The 26002-nt window shown below is 39.9% G+C and overlaps 1 protein-coding gene across 1 annotated transcript in view; it reads left to right on the top strand.

The window, feature by feature from the left end:
- myo10 (myosin X) overlaps positions 1 to 26002 on the top strand; it is a 247119-nt gene that overhangs the window by 86252 nt on the left and 134865 nt on the right. The window contains exon 3 of the mRNA XM_020466612.2: positions 14225 to 14383. Coding sequence (XP_020322201.2) covers positions 14225 to 14383 — 159 coding nt within the window. The remainder of the gene's footprint in view (positions 1 to 14224; positions 14384 to 26002) is intronic.

The following is a 26002-nucleotide window of genomic DNA, read 5'->3' as shown; positions in this document are numbered from 1 at the left end:
TCAGAATAATAGTAGAGAGAATGATTTATTTCAGCTTTTATTTCTTTCAACACATTCCCAGCGAGTCAGAAGTTTACATACACTCGATTAGTATTTGGTAGCATTGCCTTTAAATTGTTTAACTTGGGTCAAACGTGTTGGGTAGCCATCCACAAGCTTCCCACAATATGTTGGGTGAATTTTGGCCCATTCCTCCTGACAGAGCTGGTGTAACTGAGTCAGGTTTGTAGGACTCCTTGCTCGCATATGCTTTTTCAGTTATGCCCACACATTTTGTATGGGATTGAGGTCAGGGCTTTGTGATGGACACTCCAATACCTTGACTTTGTTGTCCTTAAGCCAGTTTGCCACAACTTTGGAAGTATGCTTGGGGTCATTGTCCATTTGGAAGGCCCAAGGACCAAGCTTTAACTTTCTGACTGATTGTCTTGAGATGTTGTTCAATATATCCACATCATTTTTCTCCCTCATGATGCCATCTATTGTGTGAAGTGCACCAGTCCTTCCTGCAGCATAGCACCCCCACAACATGATGCTGCCACCGCCGTGTTTCACGGTTGGGATGGTGTTATTCGGCTTGCAAGCGGACCCCTTTTTCCTCCAAACATAACAATGGTCATTGTGGCCAAATAGTTATATTTTTGTTTCATCAGACCAGAGGACATTTCTCCAAAAAGTATTATCTTTGTCCCCATGTGCAGTTGCAAACCGTCTGGCTTTGTGATGGTGTTTTGGAGCAGTGGCTTCTTCCTTGCTGAGCGGCCTTTCAGGTTATGTCGATATAGGACTTGTTTTACTGTGGATATAGATATTTTTGTACCTGTTTCCTCCAGCATCTTCACAAGGTCATTTGCTGTTGTTCTGGGATTGAGTTGCACTTTTCACATCAAAGTATGTTCATCTCTTGGAGAAATAACGCGTCTCCTTCCTGAGCGGTATGACGGCTGCGTGGCTGAGTCCCATGGTGTTTATACTTGCGTACTATTGTTTGTACAGATGAACGTGCTACCTTCAAGCATTTGGAAATTGCTTCTAAAGCCATGACATCATTTTCTGGAATTTTCCAAGCTGTTTAAAAGGCACAGTCAACTCAGTGTATGTAATCTTCTGAACCACTGGAATTGTGATACAGTGAATTGTCTGTAAACAATTGATGGAAAAATTACCAAGTAGATGTGCTAACCGACTTGCCAAAACTATAGTTTGTTAACAAGAAATTTGTGGAGTGGTTGAAAACAAGTTTTAATGACTCCAACCTAAGTGTATGTAAACTTCCGACTTCAACTGTTTATATTTGACGCAATTAAAACGCTTCCTTTCTAGCAATAAATGTCACCCACTCACTAAACCGCCTCACCCACTTGAAGAAAAGGGTTGATCACTACGTGTCATAGGTGGCAGCACCTCTTAAACCCCCCAGAAGAAGCCGAAAAGCCTCACAGGAAGTTCTTTATTACCATCCTCCATTGAGTTTTGAAATCTGTCTTTGATACTTGATAGCTAATATCCAGTAGCTTTTGGTAAATAAAATTCACAGGCTTTTGGAACTAAAGAACAGTTTAATTGTTTTCATTTATCACTGCCGAAAGTTTGGAAATACCGAGAAATAATACACTAGTGACACATGGTGCACCAATTCGCTAACCTGAATTTTGAATCATGCATACAGTGGATCATTTGTGGGAGACAACAGACCTCATTAGCTATCTAGCTAGTTGTTTTTTAATTTTTTAAACCAATGTGTTTGAAAATGTTTCTCGTTTCTAGTTCTCATCTGTTCATGCACCAGATTGGAATGCAAAGTTTGTTTGCTCAAGTAAGTAATATTACTGCTTTCCTTCATTTGTGAGTAGTTTTATTGTGTAACGTTAACATCAATGAGGACAATAATGCAAGCTAGCGAGCCTAGATAGGTAGTTAACATTACATTGCTAGCTTGCTAACTTTAGCTAGCTAGCTTAACAGAAACATGAACTTGACCGTTGCTAGCTAGCCAAATTATGATTGTGTCCTTGCTAGCCACATTACTTAGCTAGCTTGCTAACATTTGATGGTTTGCTAATTATCAAAATTGACTAACAGTATATGTAACTATATTCACAGGAGAAAAAGCCCCTTTAGTCATGTAGCTAGCTAATCTGCTGTGTCTTTCCATTAGGGCAATGGCCAGCCCCAGCATCGTATTCACCACAGCACCATGTGGATGCGATAGTCATGGAGGTATGTATCGTTACATTCACTTAGGCCGGATGAGACTCTGCCTCTCTGTTATTTCTTGTACAGTATTTCATTCCTTTCAATGTAACATAATTTTTTTCAAACAGGGCCAGGAGTGAGACACTCCATCGGTGCCAAGTTTGGGCCGCAGACATAAAGGTAAGAACATAACTGTTACCAACTTAAATGTAAATACTTATTGGAAATATCTGCCATCCGTCTTAGACCAGGCCTGGGTGAAGGCCTTCTCCAGAGCCCTCAAATTAAAAGCCCAATGAATACTCTCCTTTGTGTAATAATTTAACTCCCACCGCTTGTGGGACATTTATTTTGAAGGCACGTATAAATAACAACTGCATGAGGACAGACAGTGACTGACAGGCTGACACACACGTCACAGTAACAAATAGCAGCAGCTAGACATTTTCTCAAAAATTCGTTTTTCAAAGATTTCAAAGAAAGGGAAAGTAGACAATGAATGTACTGTGTTCCAGCAAGAGTGGACATTGAAATATTTATTTATTGAGGTATCAGGGAAAGCTGTGTGTTTAGTGTGCAAAGAGTGCATCACTGTCTTGAAAGACTACAACTTTCATTGACTCTGCAGCAATACTTTGCCCCAACAAGAAAGAACTGTTTGAAAATGTTTCCCTGTCAATACGAACAGTGACATGGCATGTTGAGGACATCGCAGAGAATATGGAACAACAGTTGAAAGACAAGGGGAAGGATTTCACCTATTTCTTCTTGGCCCTGGATGAGAGCAGTGATGCACGTGACACGGCACAGTTGTTGATATTCTTACGAGGCATAACCCCAGACTTTGAAATTACAGAGGGGCTTGCTTCAGTGCAGTCAATGAAGGGCACAACCACAGGGAAAGATTTATTGGAGGAGGTTAAAAGTGTACGGCAAAGCTGGGACTAAGCTTTAAAAAGTGATCCAGTGTGACCACTGATCCAGTGTGACCACTGATCCAGTGTGACCAAACTTGACAGGAAGTACATTGGCCTTTTGAAAAGGATACAAGATCAAATAGCTGAGCTGAACCCAGATCAGAAAATGATTTTCCTGCATTGCATTATTCATCAGGAGATGCTTTCTAAATGTGTTCTGAAAATGAGCCATGTTGTGGATGCAGTCACTAAAGTGGTAAACTACATCAGAGCAAAATCTTTAAACCACAGGCAGTTTACCTCATTGATGGAGGAGACGGAGTCTCCTGAGATGGCTGAGTTTGGGGCAGGTGTTTCAAAGGGTGTGGGACCTGAAGTCGGAGATTGCTGCGTTTTGGCAAATGGAAGGAAAATATGTGGATTTCCCTCAACTGCAAATGGTTGACTGATTTTGCCTTCACTGCATACATCATGGCCCTCATGAATGAACTGAATTGCAAACTACAAGGGAAGGGCCTTTTTCCACATCAGACGTACAGCCTTGTCAAAGCCTTCAAGGAAAAATGACTCCTCCTGACCCGCCAAGTAGAAGCCAACAATCTCACCCACCTTTCGACAGTCTATTCCCTATCAGATGACCAGCATGAGAACTATACATCGCTGCTCCGTTCTTTGAACGGCGAGTTTTCTCATCGTTTTGAGGATTTCAAAGTGTTGGAAAATGACATGCTGTTGGTTTCCTCTCCTTTCACCTTCAATGTGGATAACGCTCCCTCTGACCTGCAACTTGAGCTTATCGATCTTCAGTCTGATGCAGTAATTTAAAACAATGTCACTGACCAGGTTCTATGCATCTCTCAATTAAACAAAACTTTCAAAAGATTACGAATCATGTTCAGAAGATCTTTGGGTCAACCAATGTATGTGAACAGACATTTTCAGTGATGAAATATAACAAGTCAAAGCACAGATCATCTCTTACTGACTCTCACCTCACAGCAATCATGCATATAGCAACGTCAGAAACTATACCTGACTTCACTGCTCTAGTCAATGCCTATCAGAGACTTCACTCCTCACACTGATTGAGTAGTTTAAATGTAATGTTAAGCTCTTTCTTTCTTGTATTTTTGTGCATACCCTTAAGAGTTCTGTCTGTGGTGCTGAAATGCAGTGTACTTTTTCCTCCGTGTAGTTCATTGCATGTTTAATAATGAAAATACCTACCAAAAGGAGAACATGGATGTGGTTTATTTCTGTGCATGTTAAAAAAGTAAAATAAGTAGCACATCTAGACATGATTTACTGTAGATATCTGTCACACAGTCATACACATGATGTATAATCCTGTAATATGATTGTGGCCCGCGATGGCAAAAACATATTATAACGTGGCCCTCCTTGGAGAATAATTGCCCAGGCCTGCTTTAGACTGTCACAATAAATGTATATGAAATATAGAGGGTGGGGGATGGAAATATGTGTGTCATTTCTAATACTTCTCTTGCATTTTGTAGCTTAGGTTCTAGCTGTAACGGGTGCCAAGGACCTGAAGTCAACAGTGTGGTGGATGCTACCTTGCATTCTGTCAAACCATCTCGCCATCGCCATAACCTGGATTGGGGCAGGGGATAAGGCCTGTGTCAGGGACTTGTTTCTGAAGACCCTTCTATTTTTAAGTGTGTTCCATTTGTTTTCTGTACTTTTTAAGTTAAAAAAAGTTGCTAGGACACTTCAGGAGAGTCATCAAGAAGGTAACCCAGTAGGATGGATAGGATGTAAAAAGGTACTAAATATGGGTCAACATTTTTTGTGGTGGAGTTAAAAAAATATATCTCCTGGATACAGGACAGACACTTCAAAACCTTATTCCTTATTATTTATTTTTTGACTGTCTGTTTTGCCATTTTTTTATGTGTTATTCAATGTGTTTCTATGGGCTATAGCAGTAAAGAACAAATGTAATATTTTATCAAATCATTTTTGTATATATTTTTTATACTGACAGGGGTTCTAAAATTCTACATCAAATAGCTAAATGATCCATGGTATGACCATCTTAAAACAATTCCATATGTTAGCTTAGTAGATATCGCGAACACAGGGCTTAGACTTACACTCACAGTTTTATAATGCATCAGCAAACGTTGTCACTGATTCTCCCTCTTCCTGGTTTCTTCTGTGGAACCTAAACCTTTTTTTAACTAGTGGTTTTGGTGAAAAGTGTCCTTTCAGTATTTCCACAATATCCTCATATAGTGCCTTCGGAAAGTATACAGTCCCCTTGACTTTTTCAACATTTTTCTACATTACAACCTTATTCTAAAATGGATTAAATATGTTTTTTCAGCAATCTACACACAATACCTCATAATGACAAAGTGAAAACAGCTTTTTAGAAAGTTTGTGCAAATGCATTAACAATAAAAAAGTATTCACACCCTTTGCTAAGAGACTTGAAATTGAGCTCAGGTGCATCCTGTTTCCATTGATCATCCTTGAGATGTTTCTACAACTGTGGTAAATTACCTGTGGTAAATTAAATTGATTGGACATGATTTGGAAAGGCACACACCTTGCACACACCTGTCTATACAAGGTCCCACAGTTGACGGTGCATGTCAGCGCAAAAACCAAGCCACAAGGTCGAAGGATTTTGTTGAGGCACAGATCTGGGGAAGGGTACCAAAACATTTCTGCAGCATTGAAGGTCTCCAAGAACACAGTGGCCTCCATCATTCTTAACTGAAAGAGTTTTAGAACCACCAAGTCTCTTCCTAGAGCTGGCCGCCCAGCCAAACTGAGCAATCGGGGGAGAAAGGCCTTGGTCTGGGAGGTGACCAAGAACCCGATGGTCACTCTGACAGAGCTCAAGAGTTCCTCTGTGGAGATGGAAGAACCTTCCAGAAGGACAACCATCTCTGCAGCAGTCCTTTAATCAGGCCTTTATGGTAGAGTGTCCAGATGGAAGCCACTCTTAACTAAAAGGCACATGACAGCGCATTTGGAGTTTGCCAAAAGGTATCTAAAGACTCTCAAACCTGACACCACACCTACGTTGAAGCATGGTGGTGGTAGCATCATGCTGTGGGGATGTTTTTCAGCAGCAGGGACTGGGAGACTAGTCAGGATCAAGGCAATGATGAACGGAGCAAAGTACAGAGAGATCCTTGATGAAAACCTGCTCCGGAGCGGTCAGGACCTCGGACTGGGGAGAAGGTTCACCTTCCATCAGGACAACGACCCTAAGCACACAGCCAAGACAATGCAGGAGTGGCTTCGGGACAAGTCTCGGAATGTCCTTGAGAGGCCCAGCCAGATCCCAGACTTGAACCCAATCAAACATCTCTGGAGAGACCTGAAAATAGCTGTGCAGCAACGCTCCCCATCCAATCTGACAGAGCCTGAGAGAATCTGCAGAGAAGTATGTGAGAAACTTCCCAAATTTTTTATTTTGCCTTTATTTAACTAGGCAAGTCAGTTAAGAACAAATTATTTTTTTGATGATGGTCTAGGAACAGTTACCGGTGTGCCTAGCTTGTAGCCTCATACCCAAGAAGACTCAATGCTGTAATCACTGCCAAAGGTGCTTCAACAAAGTACTGATTAAAGGGTCATAATACTTATGTAAATGTGATATTTCAGTTTATTGTTAATAAATTAGTAAACATTTCTAAACAGTTTTTGCTTTGTCATTATGGGGTATTGTGTGTAGATTGGTGAGGGGAAAAAAAACAATTTAATTCGTTTTAGAATAAGGCTGTAATCGTAACAAAATGTGGAAAAGGTCCAGGTCTAAATACTATCCGAATGCACTGTACGTCTTAATACCTGGTCTGTCTGGCTGTATCCTGAGTAAATTAAATGTCTTTGGCCCCATTACACTTAAAAATGTAGGCAGTTTTGTTTTCATTAATGTCATTTGTAAGAACAAAATATTAAATCCATTCTGTATTTGAGCTCTTTCATATTATTTTGTCTTTCCAAAGTTTAGAATCCCAGGCCAACTCTAAGCTATGAACTTTTTCAACTTCTCACTCTATTCTTAATGTGCACCAATGGCAGACTGGAAATTTCCCGGTGGTCTGAGGCTCGTTTTGGCCTGCGGTGAATAGTCAATTTGACCAGCAATAATATAGCAAGCCGGAATGAGTTGACGGAGAATCCACGCATCAGGCGCGTCTCTCACTCACTCGCTGCAGTGTCCCCGCACCAAAAATGACATCAGGTCTCTCCGCAACGCACATAGCAACCGTCTACCTGCCTCTTACAGATAACATTTTACACAAGTCGCACGGCGAAATGGACAGTCAGAAGAGGAAAGGTGGAGCAGAGAGGGAGAGAATAAAAAGAGAAAGGCCCTTGCCACAGACGCTGCAAAATAAGCAACATGTTCGCCAGTAAGGGACCAGGTCAGTCAAAAAACACTATCTAAACCACACACACGACACCCAGAATGGCTAGCTAAGTAACCTAGCTAATAATAGTGACACAACGGCCGGTAGGCTAAACAGTTTGCACGTCTTACGTCGTCGTGGTAGATTTATATCATAGCAATGAGTGCAACATAGCGATCATAATATGACATTGAAGACAATATGTTTCAACTAGTAAAACATAGTAAACATAGACTGGGCTGACCAACATTTGGTCATGACCACATTAGCTAGTGAAAGTGCACATGTACAGCGAAACAGGCTACAGTAACGTAACCATAATGCATCCATGAACGTAACACTGTGTGACACAGCACAGGCAATGACAAAGATCATTAGCACCATTAGTACCAGCATTACAAGTTTCTAAAATAATATACTTCTCTGGGAAAAATTATAGGACCACTCCAAATTAAGAGACCATTCTTAATTTTTTTCAGAGCTGTATTAATGTAGCCTACTGATACACTAATGATAGTGAGTATGATAATAGAGTATTTTCTTTGCAAAGGTGGAGAAGGAAGCAGCAGCAGCACTAGAGTTTCAGGTGCTCTTGCAGAACTGGAGATGGTCAGTTCAGAGTCAGACTCAGAGCAGGAACCTTCAGCTACAACTGAAGAGCACAAACCTAAACATGTAGGCTATGATTTTAAATTAATATGTGCTTTATTTATGAGATTATCAGTAGGACTGTAATCTGGGGGCAGACAATCGATGACCGCACAAGTAATACAAGTTTAAGTTTAGGTTATTTACAATGTTAATCTCATTCTGCAGAGCAACCAGATGTGCAGAGAGAGAGAGAGAGAGGTTCAGAGCCCAGTACAGGGAAAATAGAATAGGGACAGGGAAAGCACTGAACATCCATTTGATTATTTTGCCCATCCTCAGTCCAAGGATTTTGACTTCTCATAGAGTCATTCCCAATGTATTCCACTCCAGAGATGGCACAAACAGAAAATGGCTGACATACAATGAAGTAACTCACTCCTTGTTCTGCTCAGTATGTCTTGCATTCGCAAAACCTTCACGCCAGTGACAGTGCATTTGTCAAAGGAGGCATGCAGGCCTGGAAACATGCCCATCGGAAAGTACATGAACATGAGAGAAGCAAGACCCATAGAGAAAGTGCAGAAGCCTTTTTCCTCAGAGCCAGCAAAGCAGACATCTGTACCCTTCTGAGTGATAAGCAAATGTCAGTTCAACGAGACCAGGTCAGAAAGAGGAGGCAGGTCATGGAACGTGTGATTGATGTAGTTAAAGTGATTGGTAAATGTGGGCTTAGCTACAGAGGACGCAGACACGAAGCAGCATATAACTTGGAAAACACAGCCAACAATCATGGCTAGTTTTTTGAGCTTATATTGTTACTAGTGGTAATTACTTACTGGTTACTCTAAAGTAGCTATGCTATGACTCTTCCTTATTAACAGGCTGACAAGGGTGAAAGAACATTTGATGTGAGTTAAAGCTTTTGTACAGAGGCATGTTTTTTGGACTTTCATATTATACTTGCAGTTATGTAGTCAATGTTCAATTTCATTGACTTAGTGTATAGATGTGTTTATTGTTGTGCTGTTGGCTTTCTGGACACCAGTTAGGGAACATTGTAATCTACATTTTTTGTAGAGGATGTCTTATTCGACTTTTGTATTATACTTACTTACATTGTTGTAGCTTATGTTTTAAGTTCTGTGAATGTGTGTGTGTGTGAAGTTTGGGATGGAGTCAAATTGGCCTGGGATGGAGTCAAATTCCCGGCCTGAATTATTGTTTCAGTCCGCCCCTGATGTGCACCAATCTGGTTTTAGATCTGGACATAGCGCCGTTTCAGCTGCTATGCTGTGTTAAATTGCTAAGATCATACTAATCATTCTGCTGTTGACCATCACATTCTCATTAAAAGGTTGACTGAAATAGGCCAGGAACAGGATTCTTGCATGTGGTTTGAGAATGATCTAACAGACAGGACACAATATGTGATTTCTGATGGTGTTAAGTCTAGTTTCCTGGATATTGCAAAGGTGTACCGCAGGGGACGTTATTGGGACCTGTCCTCTTTTCTATTTATATAAGTAATATTGGTCTATCTGTTAAAACTTGTAATATTAATCTGTATACAGAATACACTGTTATATTTGCTGTTGACCAGGCTATGTCAGAGCTGCAATCTGACCTTTTTGCATTGACTTACAGAAAGCACTAGTTGGTTTAAAATGTGTACTTAATGCGGGCAAGATTAAATACATAATAAATAATAATACAAATAATTCTCGCAAAAAAATATTTTCATTAATTGGATGGTTCTCCCATTTGGATTGACAAATATTCATTGTTTAAAAAACAATAAACTAGTTAAAAAGCTATTATTTAAAGTGGGCTTTTTTAGAAAAAAATGTTGTCTCTCCCTAAATAGCAGGAGGTAGATTGTATAGTAAATTTTCCTGACAGTTCTTGACTTTATCACAGGTGATATTTTGAATGCATTGTTGGAATAACCTGCAAAATTCCTTGCTTCTTGATTCCCTGCTGCCACTAGTGCAGTTTAGGACTCTGGTGTTAAGTTAATTCATAGAAGATTGCAGTTGTTTCTATTGATTCTAATGGTTTATTTGTTATATATATATATATTTATAGACTCACGCACGCACACACACACACACAGACACACAGTACCAGTAAAAAGTTTGGACACACCCACTCATTCCAGGATTTTCTTTATTTTTTTTTTTACAATTTTCTACATTGTAGAATAATAGTGAAGCCATCAACACTATGAAATAACACATATGGAAACATGTAGTAACCAAAAAAGTGTTTAATACATCTAAATATATTTTATATTTGAGATTCTTCAAGCAGTCACCCTTTGCCTTGATGACAGCTTTGCACACTCTTGGCATTCTCTCAACCAGCTTCATGAGCAATGCTTTTCCAACAGTCTTGAAGGAGTTCCCACATATGCTGAGCACTTGTTGGGTGCTTTTCCTTCACTCTGCGGTCCACCTTATCCCAAACCATCTCAATTGGTTGAGGTTGGGGGATTGTGGAGGACAGGTCATCTGATTCAGCACTCCAACACTCTCCTTCTTCGTCAAATAACCCTTACAAAGCCTGGGGGTGTGTTTTGAGTCATTGTCCTTTTATGAAACAAATATAAGTCCCACTAAGTGCAAACTAAATTAGATGGCGTATCGCTGCAGAATGCTGTGGTATCCATGCTGGTTAAGTGTGCCTTGAATTCTAAATAAATGACATACAGTGTCACCAGAAAAGCACCATCACACCTCCTCCTACATGCTTCACACAGCCTGATTCACACAGTCTCCTCTGAACAGGTGATGTTGAGATGTGTCTGTTACCTGAACTCTGTGAAGAATTTATTTGGGCTGCAATCTGAGGTGCAGTTAATTGCCCATTTCTGAGGCTGGTAACTAATGAACATATCCTCTGCAGCAGAGGTAACTCTGGGTCTTACTTTCCTGTGGTGGTCCTCATGAGAGCCAGTTTCATTATAGCGCTTGATGGATTTTACGACTGCACTGGAGGAAACTTTCAAAGTCCTTGAAATTTTCTGGATTGACTGACCTTCATATCTTAAAGGAATTTCTCTTTTCTTATTTGAGCTGTTCTTGCCATAATATGGACTTGATCTTTTAGCAAATACGGCTATCTTCTGTATACCTACCCTGTCACAGCACAACTGATTGACTCAAACGCATTAAGAAGGAAAGAAATTCCACGATTGAACTTTTAAGAAGAGACACCTGTTAATTGAAATTCATTCCAGGTGACTACCTCATGAAGCTGGTTGTGAGAATGCCAAGAGTGTACAAAGCTGTGTTCAAGGCCAAGGGTGGCTACTTTGAAGAATCTCAAATTTAAAATATATTTTGATTTGTTTAACACTTTTTTCAGTTACATCCATATGTGTTAATTCATAATTTTAATGTCTTCACTATTATTCTACAACATAGAAAAAACTATTGAATGAGAAGGTGTGTACAAACTTTTGACTGGTACTTTGACTGTGTGGCAGCTCCATATAATAGTACCCGCAAAACACCATTCTCAACGTCAACAGTGTAGAGGCGACTCCGGGATCCTGGCCTTCTAGGCAGAGTTCCTTTTGTGTTCTTTTGCGCATCTTAATATTAAATTTTTATTGGACAGTCTGTAATATGGCTTTTTCTTTGTCACTCTGCCTAGAAGGCCAGCATCCCAGAGTCACGTCTTCACTGTTGACGTTGACACTGGTGTTTTACGGGTACTATTTAATGAAGCTAATGTACTTGTCATCTTGCTCAGTTGTGCACCAGAGCCAGTTTGCACTGTTCTGTGATGGGAGTAGTGCACAGCGAGATCTTCAGTTTCTTTGCAATTTCTCACATGGAATAGCCTTCATTTCTCAGAACAAGAATAGACTGACGAGTTTCAGAAGAATGTCCTTTATTTCTGGCCATTTTGAGCCTGTAATTGAACCGACAAATGCTGATGCTCCAGATACTCAACTAGTCTAAAGAGGCCAGTTTTATTGCTTCTTTAAACCAGGATAACATTTTTCAGCTGTGTAACATAATTGCAAAAGGGTTTTCTAATGATCAATTAGCCTTTTAAAATGATACACTTGGATTAGCTAACACAACATACCATTGGAACACAGGAGTGGTGGTTGCTGGTAATGGTTCTCTGTACGCATATTCCATTACAAAATCAGTTGTTTCCAGCTACAATAGTGATTTACAACATTAACAATGTCTACACTGTATTTCTGATCAATTTTATGTTATTTTACGGACAGAAAATGTGCTTTTCTTTAAAAAATAAGGACATTTCTAAGTGACCCCAAACTTTTGAATGGTAGTGTATTCTTGTTTTATTTGGAATGTACATGTTTCTTGATTGTGAAAATGTTTGTACTCAGGTCACCATTGTAAATGAGACCCTGGTCTCAATTGGGCCTGAATTAATAAAACATTTAAAGTTTTTCCTGAGTGTACTTTTAATAGAGCTGAGATTTACTTTGAAGTGCAAAGTGTAGCAATACAGGTGAAATCAGTATTTTACCCAGACATGGTGGTGTAAAAGAAAGATTGTAATGCTGTGAACCAAGAGGTTGTGAGTTCAAATCCTGGGTGAATGCTGTTTAAATGCACATGCATAATGTAATCATGTGGGTCAAATTTGTAAGTTGAAAATGCTTTATATTGATAGACCGGGTGTGTGTGTGTGTGTGTGTCCGTTTCCCTAACCTTGTCAACAGACAAAAGAGCTGTGAATGGATCAGGGCTTTGATGGGCTTAGCAACAGTAACAAGGGGTGATGTGTAATGAGGCACATATTTTGGGGGGGAGAATGTTTCTTTAGGGCTACCAGGCAACGTCCTAAAAACGTCTTTATGGACATCCCCGGAACAAGTCAGGAACTAGACAAAAACCTCCAGGGGACCATGACAGAATATTCTATGTTTTAAACGTCTTTTGGTCCCCGGAATGTACTTATAACGTTCCAATAAAACATTGGAGCATTAATATCTTATATTCCCAGAATATGGCAACAATTTGCACTGTATGTTTGGTGTGACGTTGATTGAATATTCTCCTAATGCATGTAAAACCAAGTATATGCTATTTTCCAAATCACGTGAACATATATCTGATGATTTATGCATACGTAGCATGGGATGGTGCCCTCATTGATTGTGTCCCCACTTATACATTTCTAGGCATCTGGATTGATAATAGGCTTTCCTTCAAAAATCATGTTGATGAGTTAGTTAATTAAGAAGTTAATAATTAAAATGGTATTTTATGGGAATAGGTCATGCCTTTCCTTAAATAGCAGAAAACAAATAATTCAGTCAACATTTATTCCGGTCTTAGACAATGGTGATATTGTCAATATGAATGCAGATGCCATAGTATTGAAGCCACTGGATGCAGTTATCGTAGTGCATTGTGCTTTATTGCAGGTGATAGTTTCAGCACACATCACTGCACTCTGTATCAGAAAGTAGGCTGTCCCTCTTTGAAATCTCGTAGATCGATGCATTGCACACTAGTTGTTTATAAAGCCGTGTTGCATAACCTACCTCCATACCTAGCTTCTCTGTTAACCTACGGAAATACAAGCTGTCAGACACGGTCTAAGGGATGGCTAACTCTGGAGATCCCTTCCATCTCGATAGAGTTAGGTTAGCCTTTAACTATTTTCTACCTTGCTTGTGGAATGGTGTACAGAGTTTGCTGAAATTGGATGAATTAGTGCCTCTGAGGCAGGTCAGATGGCTGTGTGAGGACCTTTTTAGGGAAAAATGTGTTTGTTTCTTATGATTCTATGCTTGATCTTTTTGTGTGTGGTTTTGCTTGCTTATATATTTTGTATGTTAACTATGTATTTTTACTATGTTTTGTAACTTTCCCCAGGTCATTGCTGTAAATGTGAATGTATTCTCAGTCAACTCACCTGGTAAAACAAGGAATAAATCAATAATGACCAAATGAAATACTCTTGTTTCAAAATATTTTCACCCATTACCTCTATGGTCCATTTGGTGACTTCAATAGAACCATATGACATGAAGTCAATTATGAACAAATATTCCAGATCATTGTTGTAAAGGAGAATGTTTAGTGAACTGTCCACTCACAACCTACCCTCTGTGTTTTGACCCAGGTGTACACCTACAAGCAGAATGCCCTCACCAGACAGAAAGTGCAGCCCATGCACCCCAGCAGCTCAGGGGGAGTGGAGGATATGGCCAGCCTGGAAGACCTTCATGACGGGGCCATCATGCACAACCTGTACCTTCGCTACCAGCAGAGGAACATTTATGTGAGTTGTTCATATTAGAATGATACTCAGGCACTTCTCACTTTGTTGCAAATCAAAGTACCTCATTATCTTGATCACAGAGACAGTTAAAACCACAAAAGTATGCATTAACAACGCAGCTATGCCTTCTTCCGAGTGTGTGAAATCTATGTGAGTGTTTACGAAGCCTTGTAAAGTAAAGATTAACACACTTTGCCATGCTGTCTCCCCTTATGGCGAGAGTAAGAATTCAAGAGAATGAAAGCCCCATTGTTTAGTTCATCGAAGATACATAGATTTGCCATTGATTGATACACACATTTACTTCTGTAGCTTATATTGTGTCAACATTTACAAATCAGTCAGACAATATTTCATGTAAACTAGAGCAGAATGGTTCATAAATTTCAAGTTTCTTGTTCTGAAATAACTTCATATAGTATATTCCCAGCACCTAAAGTAGTCCATATTTCATCTCACTGTGACATGGCGCTAAACAGTCAGGATGAAAACCAATGAGGAACTTTAATGTCTCATGGGACCATTTCAGAAAATAAATAGTTATTTTGTTTATCTGAATGAATGGATTACCTCTATGGTCCATATTTAATCTCACTGTGACATGGCGCTAAATGGCGCTAAAACAGTCAAGATGAAAACCAATGAGGAACTTCAATGTCATTTTTGTTATGGGATTTGAAAATAGCCATGTCCAGATGTAGAGATATACAGTACCTCTTCTTGTTTCACATAATCAGTTGAGAAGCAGAAAGTGCTGAGAAATTATCCGAAGTCTGTTTTTGTTTCAGTCCCCCACTCCTATACAAAGATTTTTCTCACACAAACACTAGTGATGAATGAAAAGGTCAGTTTATGAAGAAAACCGGGAAGAAAAGTCACACATACAGTACACACTTTACTAGGACTAGAGTTGTTATTCATGCATCCATTAGGCCACCATTACTGTCAAGACTTAGTACAGTGAATCTCTCCGGTACTGTGACATCAAACACTTTATTCATTTTGAACGGGCACACTTTCAGACTGTGAAAGAGTGCCTGTTCATGGATGGGGGACCTTTGCCACACACTCACATCATTCACTTCAATACACCACCCACTTAACCTTGTACGCAAACAAAAAGATATCCAGGACACAAAACTACAGATTAGAATGCTGCCATCCATTTTGTTAGCCGTTATCTAGTCATTATCTATTCCCAGTATGTCTGTCAAGATAAATCACCATCCTGCAGATTTACTATTATACTCCCATTGTTAGGAGGGTTAAATGTTAGGGGGGTTAAATGTATTAATAACAATTGAACTAAAGCTCAAATCATACAACAGACTCTCAGATGCACAAGTCTGTAGGCCTTACCATTGCTGGGATATAACAATTTGTGTGTCCGAATTCAGGATCAAAAGGTCACGGAAGATCATGCACATGGCCTGGTTTCCCAATAGCATCTTAAGGCTAATAACCTTTGTAGGTCCATCATTAAATCTCTGACCTGGTTCCCAAAATCATTATTGCTGAAGTTGCACTTGAAAATTCTCGTTATTTACCGACTGCTTCAGACCACTTGTAGAACAGCGAAGTACGTCGTTAGATGAGTTTTTGCCCTTCACTTTACATTCAGAAGATCTCCGCTAAACATAGAGTCAAGATGTGTATCCAGCTCTCTGTGACCGGCGATAACTTCACAACCAAGTTGATTACAAATACAAAGTTGCCAATGTCATTGCAATTGTTACACAAGTGAAGGATAGGCCTAAAAATATTCTTTAAATAAAGTCAGAGATAACTGCATTCAAATATCAATACAGTAAAGGCTATAGATCTATATAATGTATTTCAATCATATTGAAATCCATTTAATGTTCAGTCGATTGAGTTCTATTTCGCTAATAATAGGCTACTATAATTTATATAAATATTTTTCTTGATGTGCAAATCTGTGATTTAGTGTATTATTGTTATTGGGTAAGCCGCATCAATATTTGAAGCCATATGTGGTAATATCTTTCTAGGAGCTGATACGTTGTCAGTATTGTAGATTTTTTTTAATGAAAAATAATTTCTCTCTCTTTACTGAAATTGGAGCTAATATCTTTAAGCCTTTGTCTGGAGTCAAATGTATCCATAACTGTTATAGGGGTCTACCGTCTCCCCATGGCTAACATTTTTGCTCTTGAGGGATGCTTCGAGGAGTGCTTTGTTGTCTTCTTTTACTAAATCAGATGTTATTATCATGGGTGACCTAAATTCTGATTGGGAAATGGAGTTTTCAGACAATCTAAGACTTGTAATGATCTAAACCTAAACCAGCTGGTGACGAAGCCTACACGGCCCAACCATTAAGATCTTTCAAAGTTAACTCTGATTGATCTTATTTTAACAAATACTCCAGATAAATATGTTACTAGTGGGGTTTCCCCACTGCATATTAGTGACTATTACCCAGTTGTCTGTGTAAGAGATGGATAAGGGCACAAGGCGAGACCCAGATGCAGACACGGGAGGCAGATGGTTTGAGTCTTTGATATTAATTATTATCCAAGAGGTAGGCAAGAGAATGGTCGTGGACAGGCAAAAGATCAAAACCAGGTCAGAGTCCAGGAGGTTCAGAGTTGCAGGCAGGCTCGAGGTCAGGGCAGGCAGAAATGGTCAGGCAGGCGGGTTCAGAGTCCAGACAGGCAAGGGTCACAACTGGGAGGACTAGCAAAACAGAGAGAAGGCAAAAGCAGGAGAACGGAGAAAAACACGCTGGTTGACTTGACAAACAAGACGAACTGGCAATAGACAAGCAGGGAACACAGGAATAAGTACCCAGGGACTAATTAGGAAAACAGGTGACACCTGGAGGTGGGTGGAGACAATCACAAAGACAGGTGAAACAGATCAGGGCGTGACAAGATGTGAAAATGCATTACTAACCTTGTTTCATCACCTTGTTTCATCAAGAGGAACTTTAAAAACTTTAGTGAACAGGCTTTTTTACACAATCTTTATTTTAGTGACCTTGATTGTATTACAGCTATCCCTGAACCTGATTTAGCTTTGAGCATTTTTAACCACATTACGGGTTAAAGGGAGATCGAATGCCTGGTACACTCCGAAATGATCAGAAGTAATTTTGTGATATCCAATTGGTAGTTAGTCTTGTCCCATCGCTGCAACTCCCGGACGGACTCAGGAGATCAAAGGTCGAGAGCCGTGCGTCTTCCGAAACACGACCCTGCCAAGCCACACTGCTCACTTAACCTGGAAGCCAGCCGCACCAATGTCTCGGAGGAAACACTGGCGACCGAGGTCAGCGAGCATGTGCCCGGCCCGCTACAAGGAGTCACTAGAGCATGATGGGACAAGAACATCCCAGCCGGCCAAACCCTTCTCTAACCCAGACGACTCTGGGCCAATTGTGTGCCGCCTCATGGGTCTCCAAGTCGCGGCCGGATGCGACACAGCCTGGGATCAAACCCGGGTCTGTAGTGATGCCTGTCGCACTGTGATGCAGTGCCTTAGACCGCTGCGCCACTCGGGAGACCATATTGGCAAGCTTTTAAGCAACTGAGGAATTATTGTGTAAGACATCAGAAAAGCAACATCTGATTATTATGTAACCATATTTTCGGATTGTAATGGGAACCCTGCTAGATTCTGGGAAACTCTCAAATCCCCGAAGGGCTCTACTTCCTCCTCACTTCCACAACAAATTAATTCAGACATTGGCCTCATAACGGAACAAAATGCATCATTCTACATTTGATCAACATTCTATTTCAGCTGACATCTCTTTGTAATAACTTCTAAGCCAATTCACAATAATATTGGGCTGGATGCTGATAAGGGTAACTTGCTGAATGATTAAAGAAATGGATAGTCAAATATATTTATTTTAGGCTACTTACAAAAAAAGAAGTCCTGTATGGTTGCTAGCAATAGACAACAAGAAATCCACAGGGGCCGACCAATTGGATCCTAGTCTGCTAAAGTGTGCATAGTGCCACATTTTGTATTTAACATTATTATCAGGAAATATTTCCATAAGTATAGAAATCAGCTCTTGTGCTGCCACTCCATAAGGGAGGGGATAGTAGTGATCTTAATCATTATCGCCCCAATTCAAGGCTTCCTTGTCTAGCTAAGATTCTCACATCCTTGGTAAATGTACAACTTTTCTCTTTTTGATCTGAGAAATGTATTTTGAATCTAAACCAATCAGGGTTTAGGCCTGGCCATAGCACTATTACAGCAACCACTTTAGTTGTTAATGATCTTGTCAATGCTTTAGACACTAAAATGAAATGTGACTTGTTTCAGGAAACTAGGCGTATGTCACACATCACTACTTCACAGGAGCGCCATTTGAACGTAAACTTGTTTTTTTAATCAAAATTCGCTCTGGGGCAGAAATGCCTTCTGGAACATATGAACTTTCATGTGCCTTAATAGAAAATTGTATGCCATCTGTAAATAGGAATACAATTGTTAAATTAGGAGCCTAGTTGGTTTAGCCACAGAAAAAGTTAGCATCCTTCCCTCTAGCCATGATTGGCTGAGGTGAGTGGGCTGGACATGCCGAGAGATGAGTTGAGATTGGTCTGCCATGTAGCACACTTCTGTCTGTAAGATAAGCTGGTCCATATGTGTAGGTAGTTCTTTCTAACGTGGCTTTAAAAAAAATATATCACCTAGTAGAACTGCATGAGTGTTGCTATCCACTTTCTGGAGAACCGAGTTTTGAAATCAGTGGAATTAGAGTATGATAGCTAAGGAGATGAACAAAATTCTGCCGATTGATTGCAAATATGCAGACGGAGTCGAAAAGAGAACACACAGAAGGCTGTTGTATAAAATGCCTGTCTCCGGATTCCATCTTTAAACTAAGGGCAACCATGGCATCAGTGACAGAGAGGGAGAAGTGTCCATCCATGTATACGGGTAAGATAGTCTAGCTTGCTACATTTTCAGATATTACATGTTTCTAATTTTGTCAGAAAGTTGTTTTCATTTCAAGTTAAAGTGTACCGGATAGCTATCTAGCTAACATTACGTGTATGATCTGTGTAGTAATATTATTCATATCTCAGAGCCATTTGGATTGCTAGTTATAGCCTAATGATAGCTAGCTAACATTGAACCTGGTTGGTTAGCTACCTGCAGATTCATGCAGGGTAATAACGTTATGAGTTGGGATTATGGTTCATTGTTTAGCTAGCTAGCTACATGTCTAAACAAAAGATTCCACTTTGCAAGTAACTATTTAATTCGAAAATTCATGAAGTCACTGCAAAAACTGTCGATAGACGTAGCTGGTAAATTCGCTCTATCTACTCCGATTTCAGAGCACTCTCATCTGAGTGTGCCAGAGCTCAGAATAGCTGACAAATTTACGAACACTCGTTGAATATGGTCAGTGTCAGTAAACGTTGTCAAAAAAAGCATCATTAAATTGTTGCCAGCAGCACGGTTGCAGTCACCAACGCTCTGGATAACATAAACACAGCCTAACCAGCTCTGCTAGTGTGAGTAAAACTGTCACAGTGAGCTGTTCTCTCATTTGTGTTTAGAAGTAGCTAGCCAACGATAGCCAGTTGTTGTTAGGTCAGAACGTTCGGATCAACCCTACTCCTCGGCTACAGCGTCCAGTTTGTGCTCTGAATGTTCAGAGAGTGAAAAGATCTGAATTTACGAACGGACAATCTGACCTGTCTGAGTTTACGAATGCCCAGAGCACACTCTGGCTCTCCAGATTAAATTATCGAACACACCCCATAGTATAAACCAGCCTTTAGTCTTTCAATCTTTGTTTGTTTGGTACATAGCCTCACTTGTGAATGTTTAACTTCTCTAGGATAGGGGGCAGCATTTGGAATTTTGGATGAAAAGCATGCCCAAATTCAACTGCTTGCTACTCATCCCCAGAAGATAAGATATGCATATTATTAGTAGATTTGGATAGAAGACACTCTGAGGTTTCTAAAACTGTTTGAATCATGTCTGTGAGTGTAACATAACTTATTTATCAGGCGACACCCAGAGGACAAACCATTCAGATGTTATTTTTTGAGGTCACCCTCTTTTCAATGAATCACCCTCTTTTCAATGAACTTTCATTGGGAATCCAGATTTCTAAGGGACTTGCTTGCAGTTCCTACCGCTTCCACTGGATGTCACCAGTCTTTAGAAATTGGTTGAGGTTATTCCTTTGTTTAATGAAGAAGTACAGCCATCTTGAACGAGGGTCACTTCATGTGTACTGTTTGATAGAGGCGCATGACCAGAAAGCATGCTTGAGTTTGTTTTTCTTCAATTGTATCGATTATTTACTTTAAAAATACCGAAAGTTGTATTACAAAAGTAGTTTGAAATGTTTTGGCAAAGTTTACAGGTAACTTTTGAGATATTTTGTCGTCACGTTGCGCAAGTTGGAACCGGTGTTTTTCGAGATCAAACGCGCCAAATAAATGGACATTTTGGATATATATGGACGGAATTAATCGAACAAAAGGACCATTTGTGATGTTTATGGGACATATTGGAGTGCCAACAGAAGAAGCTCGTCAAAAGGTAAGGCATGATTTATATTTTTATTTCTGCATTTTGTGTCGCGCCTGCAGGGCTGAAATGTTTTCTCTCTTTTGTTTATGGAGATGCTATCCTCAGATAATAGCATCATTTGCTTTTGCCGAAAAGCCTTAAATCTGACATGTTGGCTGGACTCACAACACGTGTATCTTTTAATTTGGTATCTTACATGTGTGATTTCATGAAAGTTAGATTTTTATAGGAATTTATTTGAATTTGATGCTCTGCATTTTCTATGTCTTTTGGCCAAGTGGGATGCTACCGAGAGATGGGTGCGGCTACACATTAAAATGGTGTGAACAATGCTGAGTGGGTGAAGACAAAGAAGAGCTCTCCAGTAGGTACCAAAAATATTCAAGGGCCATTTTCTAAAAAGTAAGGTTAAGAGTTTATCAACTTTCAAAGCAGAATTACTTTCCCAATTGTTCCTCAACTGTAGTGTGTGATACTAAATGTTCTAGCTCGGAGTCTCTACTTTTATCAAATGTAAAAAACACAATTTCAAATTTTGCTATATAAGACCGTTGGTCACAAATGGTCACAAATGCTTTGTTTGTGGACTTGTCAAAAGGTTTTGATACTGTTGTCATGACTCTCCTGTGAGGATCCAAAGGATCAGGTTACATAGGATCAGCTCTACAGAGCCCTCTCCCGCAGAGTGGATCGTAAGCCATAGGCAGCAGATGATTCTCTTTGGGGCCTAGTTGGGGTGATCGGAATATCTGTGTGCCTTATGAAATGGTTACCGCCCAAGAACTTCAACATCAAACAATGGACACCGGGACAATATATTTCATCCTCTGAATGTTGGTAATGATGAGAGATGGAATGTGGAAGATTAATGTCTATTTTGTGATGTCATTAAAAGTTCAATTAAGACTTTATAACAAAAACATTGTAACTTGAAGGGCTTGTGTAAATCATGTTTACATACTTTACGTTGTGTAGAAAATATCCAGGATAAGGAAAATGTTTTTGTGACGATAAGATTGTGATTTTAGCTCTCTAACGAGATCATAGTAAATTGTGATACCCCAGGGAACCCGGAGAGCGTGTCAGCAAGACACAAACTCCCCTTTTTACCCGAGGGTATAAAGCATTAACATATCAGACGAGGATGATCATGAGCTGCAGCTGAGATCTATGATTAGTCACGACCCAGAAACGCAACACAAGGTTGAAGAAGACAAAGTAGCCTCTTAACAATCAATGTTACAGTTAAGTAGCTGTTCTAAGTACTGTTTCTAAGAAAGCAAATATAAGTAGGACCATCATGTTATTCTCTTCAAATCATTGTTTACACGGCTTTCATCACCACTCTGGAATCATCGACACGGCTGATTAGCTATCCTCAGGAGACCACTCTGGTTGACAGAGGAAGAACAATGATTCCAAGCACCACTCTCCATTTGAAGCTTCCAGTCTGTTATTCAAACTCAATCAGCATGACAGAGTGATCTCCAGCCTTGTCCTCGTCAACACTCACACCTGTGTTATTGAGAGAATCACTGACATGATGTCAGCTGGTCCTTTTGTGGGAGGGCTGATATGCAGTGGAAATGTTTTTTGGGGATTCAGTTCATTTGCATGGCAAAGAGGGACTTTGCAATCATTTGCAATTCGTCTGATCACTCTTCATAACATTCTGGAGTATATGCAAATTGCCATCATACAAACTGCCATCATACAAACAAATATTTGTGTCATTCTCAAAATGTTTGTCCACGACTGTATATAAAACATATATGTAAACACATAATTTGGCCAACTTTAAATATTTGACATGTATCCTAAAACATTTATCAAAAAATATGTGGGATGGTCACTTTAATAGATTTTTGCCCAAAGTTAACAGTGGAGAGATGGATTCATATTTTCGCTTAAAAGGTTCCAGGATGACCAGGGTTTGAATTTGAAGTCGAAATGAATGTCTGTCATTAGCTTTTGAAAATATTTATGTTCTGTCAGAAATGACCATGGAAATGCAAAAAAATGTCAGACTTTTGAAGAGTTTCATTCCGAAATGCTAAATATGTTTAGAAATGTTGATAAATGAGCTTTTATTGTTTAAAGAATGTATGGAAGAGATTGGTGTGTTTCTTCACCATCTATTCATGGCATGTTCAATGACAGACATATCTGTTTGAAATGTATCACTAATGGTTTTATGTTTTGTTGCAAAATGCTATACAGTGTCTAGTCTTCACACCCCTTGGCACAGTTATCACATTTTGCTGCCTTAAAATTTAAGCTAAAAAGGGATTACATTTAATTATTTCCCCTACAGATCTACGCAACCACATTTTCGATGTGAAAGAAAAGTATAAACAACGTTCTAAATTCATAAATGTTAAAAAAATAAGTTGTTTTGATTGCGTACGTCTTCACACTCCAGAGTTAATACCTGGTGGAAGCATATTTGGGTGCAATTACAGATGCCAATAATTTTGAATAAGATTCTACCTACTCTTGGGGTAACATTGTTTTTGTCACAATTGCTCAAGCTCAGTAAATTCGGTTAGGAATCATTGAAGCACAGCAATATTCAAAACTGGTCTCTGATTTTTAAGTGGATTTTATGTCAGGACTGAGACTGTACCTTTCAGGAACACTTTCCTCTTGGAATGCCATTCTGGTGTGTCTTTGTCATTGGTGTTGGGCCAATAAGTGAAAGGTTGCTGGTTTGAATCCCGAAGCCGACTAGGTGAAAAATCTGTCAATGTGCCCTTGAGCAAGGCACTAAACCGTAGTTGCTCTGGATAAGAGCTTCCTCTACAGTAAATTACACATATTTAACTGATGCTGCCACAACAATACTTGCAAATACAGAGGTTTCACAACATTTAATTCACACAACATTACTGTCCTGTATAACAAAGTGAAAAGAAGGAAGCCTGCGTTGAAAAATCTAGTTCAAATCATCCATTATGTTTGCAACTAGGCCCTTAATTAATATTGCAAGACAACATGGCAAATATATATTTTTGGGCTGCTTTCAATAAAAATGTCAGGTTTGGGTCAAATCCAACACATCACAGAGTGAAACCCTCTGTATTGTCATGTAATGTGGTGGCAGCATTATGTTATGGCTATGCTTGTCACCGGCAGGGACTGGGGAGTTTAAAAATAAAGGATTAAAAATAAATATGAAAGGAGAAAAGCCAAGGTACAATGTTAGAGGAAAACCTGCCTCAGTCTTCTAAATACGCTGGGATAGAGTTTTGTTTTTCAGCGGGACAAGTACACAAATTGTAATTGCCACAGACACACCAGACTCTTTTTTCTAGAGGTGTTGAGTCTTCTCGAGGGGTCCGGTCCTCCACCAAATTTACATTTGGCACTATGCATTGGGGCATGTAGCGTTCTCCTGGCATCTATCAAACCCATCAGACTGCCAAATGGTGAAGCGTGATTTGTCACTCCAGAGAAGCGGCAGGTAGCTTAGTGGTTAGAGCGTTAGACTAGTAACCGAAAGGTTGCATGATCGAATTCCCGAGCCGACAAGGTAAAAATCTGGTGTTATGCCCCTGAACAAGGCAGTTAACCCACTGTTCCTAGGCCGTCATCGAAGATAAGAATTTGTTATTAACTGACTTGCCTAGTTAAATAAAGGTCTAATTAAATCTCCAGAGAACACGTAGGTAGTGGTAAAAGTGACTAGGGCAATCAGGATGGATAATAAACTGAGTGGCAGCATGTCCTCTGTAGTAGTCCTCTGTCCTACTGTATAGGTTTTCACACTTCCCGGGAGCCACCAAGTCTGACATTAGGGAAGGCTCAGGTCCTTCCCTGCTCAAAGGTGTGCCAACTGCATCCCCTGTTGCGTGGCGATGTCCCCTCGAAGTTGTAGCAGCTCAGCCATTGTTGGTGGTGACACTTCAAGAAGTCTTGTGTCATCTGTTTTCAGGATGATTCTCCTTGGTAGCCCCATTTGAGCCCCAAGGAATCATCCAGCCCAATGACAGGAAGAGTCTCTATGCATGGTGGATTCTGAAGTGCACTGCCAGTTCTGTGTTGACAAAGACAACCACAATACTTATGAAGACACTGCCTCATCAAATTATATTTGTATGGAAACTGTTGTCCACCTTGGACAGAAAGAGAAACTCATACTGTGACACGTACCACACAAAAACTGGGGGAACATAACATATCGGAGCTATCATCTGAGCGGTTGTCCTCTGGTTCCAAATACTCATCGGAAGTCTCCCACGGGTCATCAGAAGGTACCTGGGGCTCGCCTATGCAGTCTATACTGTAAAACCAACATACAGTTGTAAATAACAAACTTCAACTATAGGTCGATTTTTCTCATCCATCTATATGCAAGGACATGTATCAGGTCACGCAAATACAGTTCATACTTACACACTGTTCATTAGATCTTCGGCTTCATAATCATATACAATCACAGGGTCCTCACAAATGCTCATGTTTGTCCCTCACATGAAATGCCCAAGATAAACATACAGTATTTTTCGAAAACTGTGTAATCACTATAAAGGGGTAAAGTAAAAAAGTAAAAGTAAAAAGCAACACCCAAAGTAAACCCATAAAACTATTGAACATTTTTCTTTAAAGCTTCAACGTCAACACATAGCTCATCTAACACTTGGACTCCAGGCACCAGGAAGTAATCTTCTCTGTAGGAAGAGAGGGGTGTTTAAAATATCTTTAATTTCAGTTAGATTTTTCCAGTCATTCAACATAATGTCCTGTTACAGTCTTATACTCAGTACATGTGTAGTTTTTGGGCTAAGGCTGTCAACATCTCGGACAGTAATAATAGGCGATGTTTATCCACTCCTCAATTGTCCAGTGTTGGTGATCCCATGTCCACTGGAGCTGCTTCTTCTTGTTTTTAGCTGATAGGAGTGGAACCCGGTGTGGTCGCCTGTCTGCAATAGCCCATCTGTTTGTGACCCACCTGTTAGCTTGCAAGATTATTGCCATTCTCCTTTGACCTCTCTCATCAATGAGCTGTTTTCACCCACAGGACTGCCGCTGACTGGATGTTATTTGTTTGTCGCACCATTCTCGGCAAAA

This window comes from Oncorhynchus kisutch, linkage group LG30 (assembly GCF_002021735.2).
Source record: "Oncorhynchus kisutch isolate 150728-3 linkage group LG30, Okis_V2, whole genome shotgun sequence".
Classification (NCBI taxonomy): Eukaryota; Metazoa; Chordata; class Actinopteri; order Salmoniformes; family Salmonidae; genus Oncorhynchus; species Oncorhynchus kisutch.
Note: the sequence above shows the minus strand (reverse complement) of the source record. Positions and strands in the feature narration are given on the sequence as shown.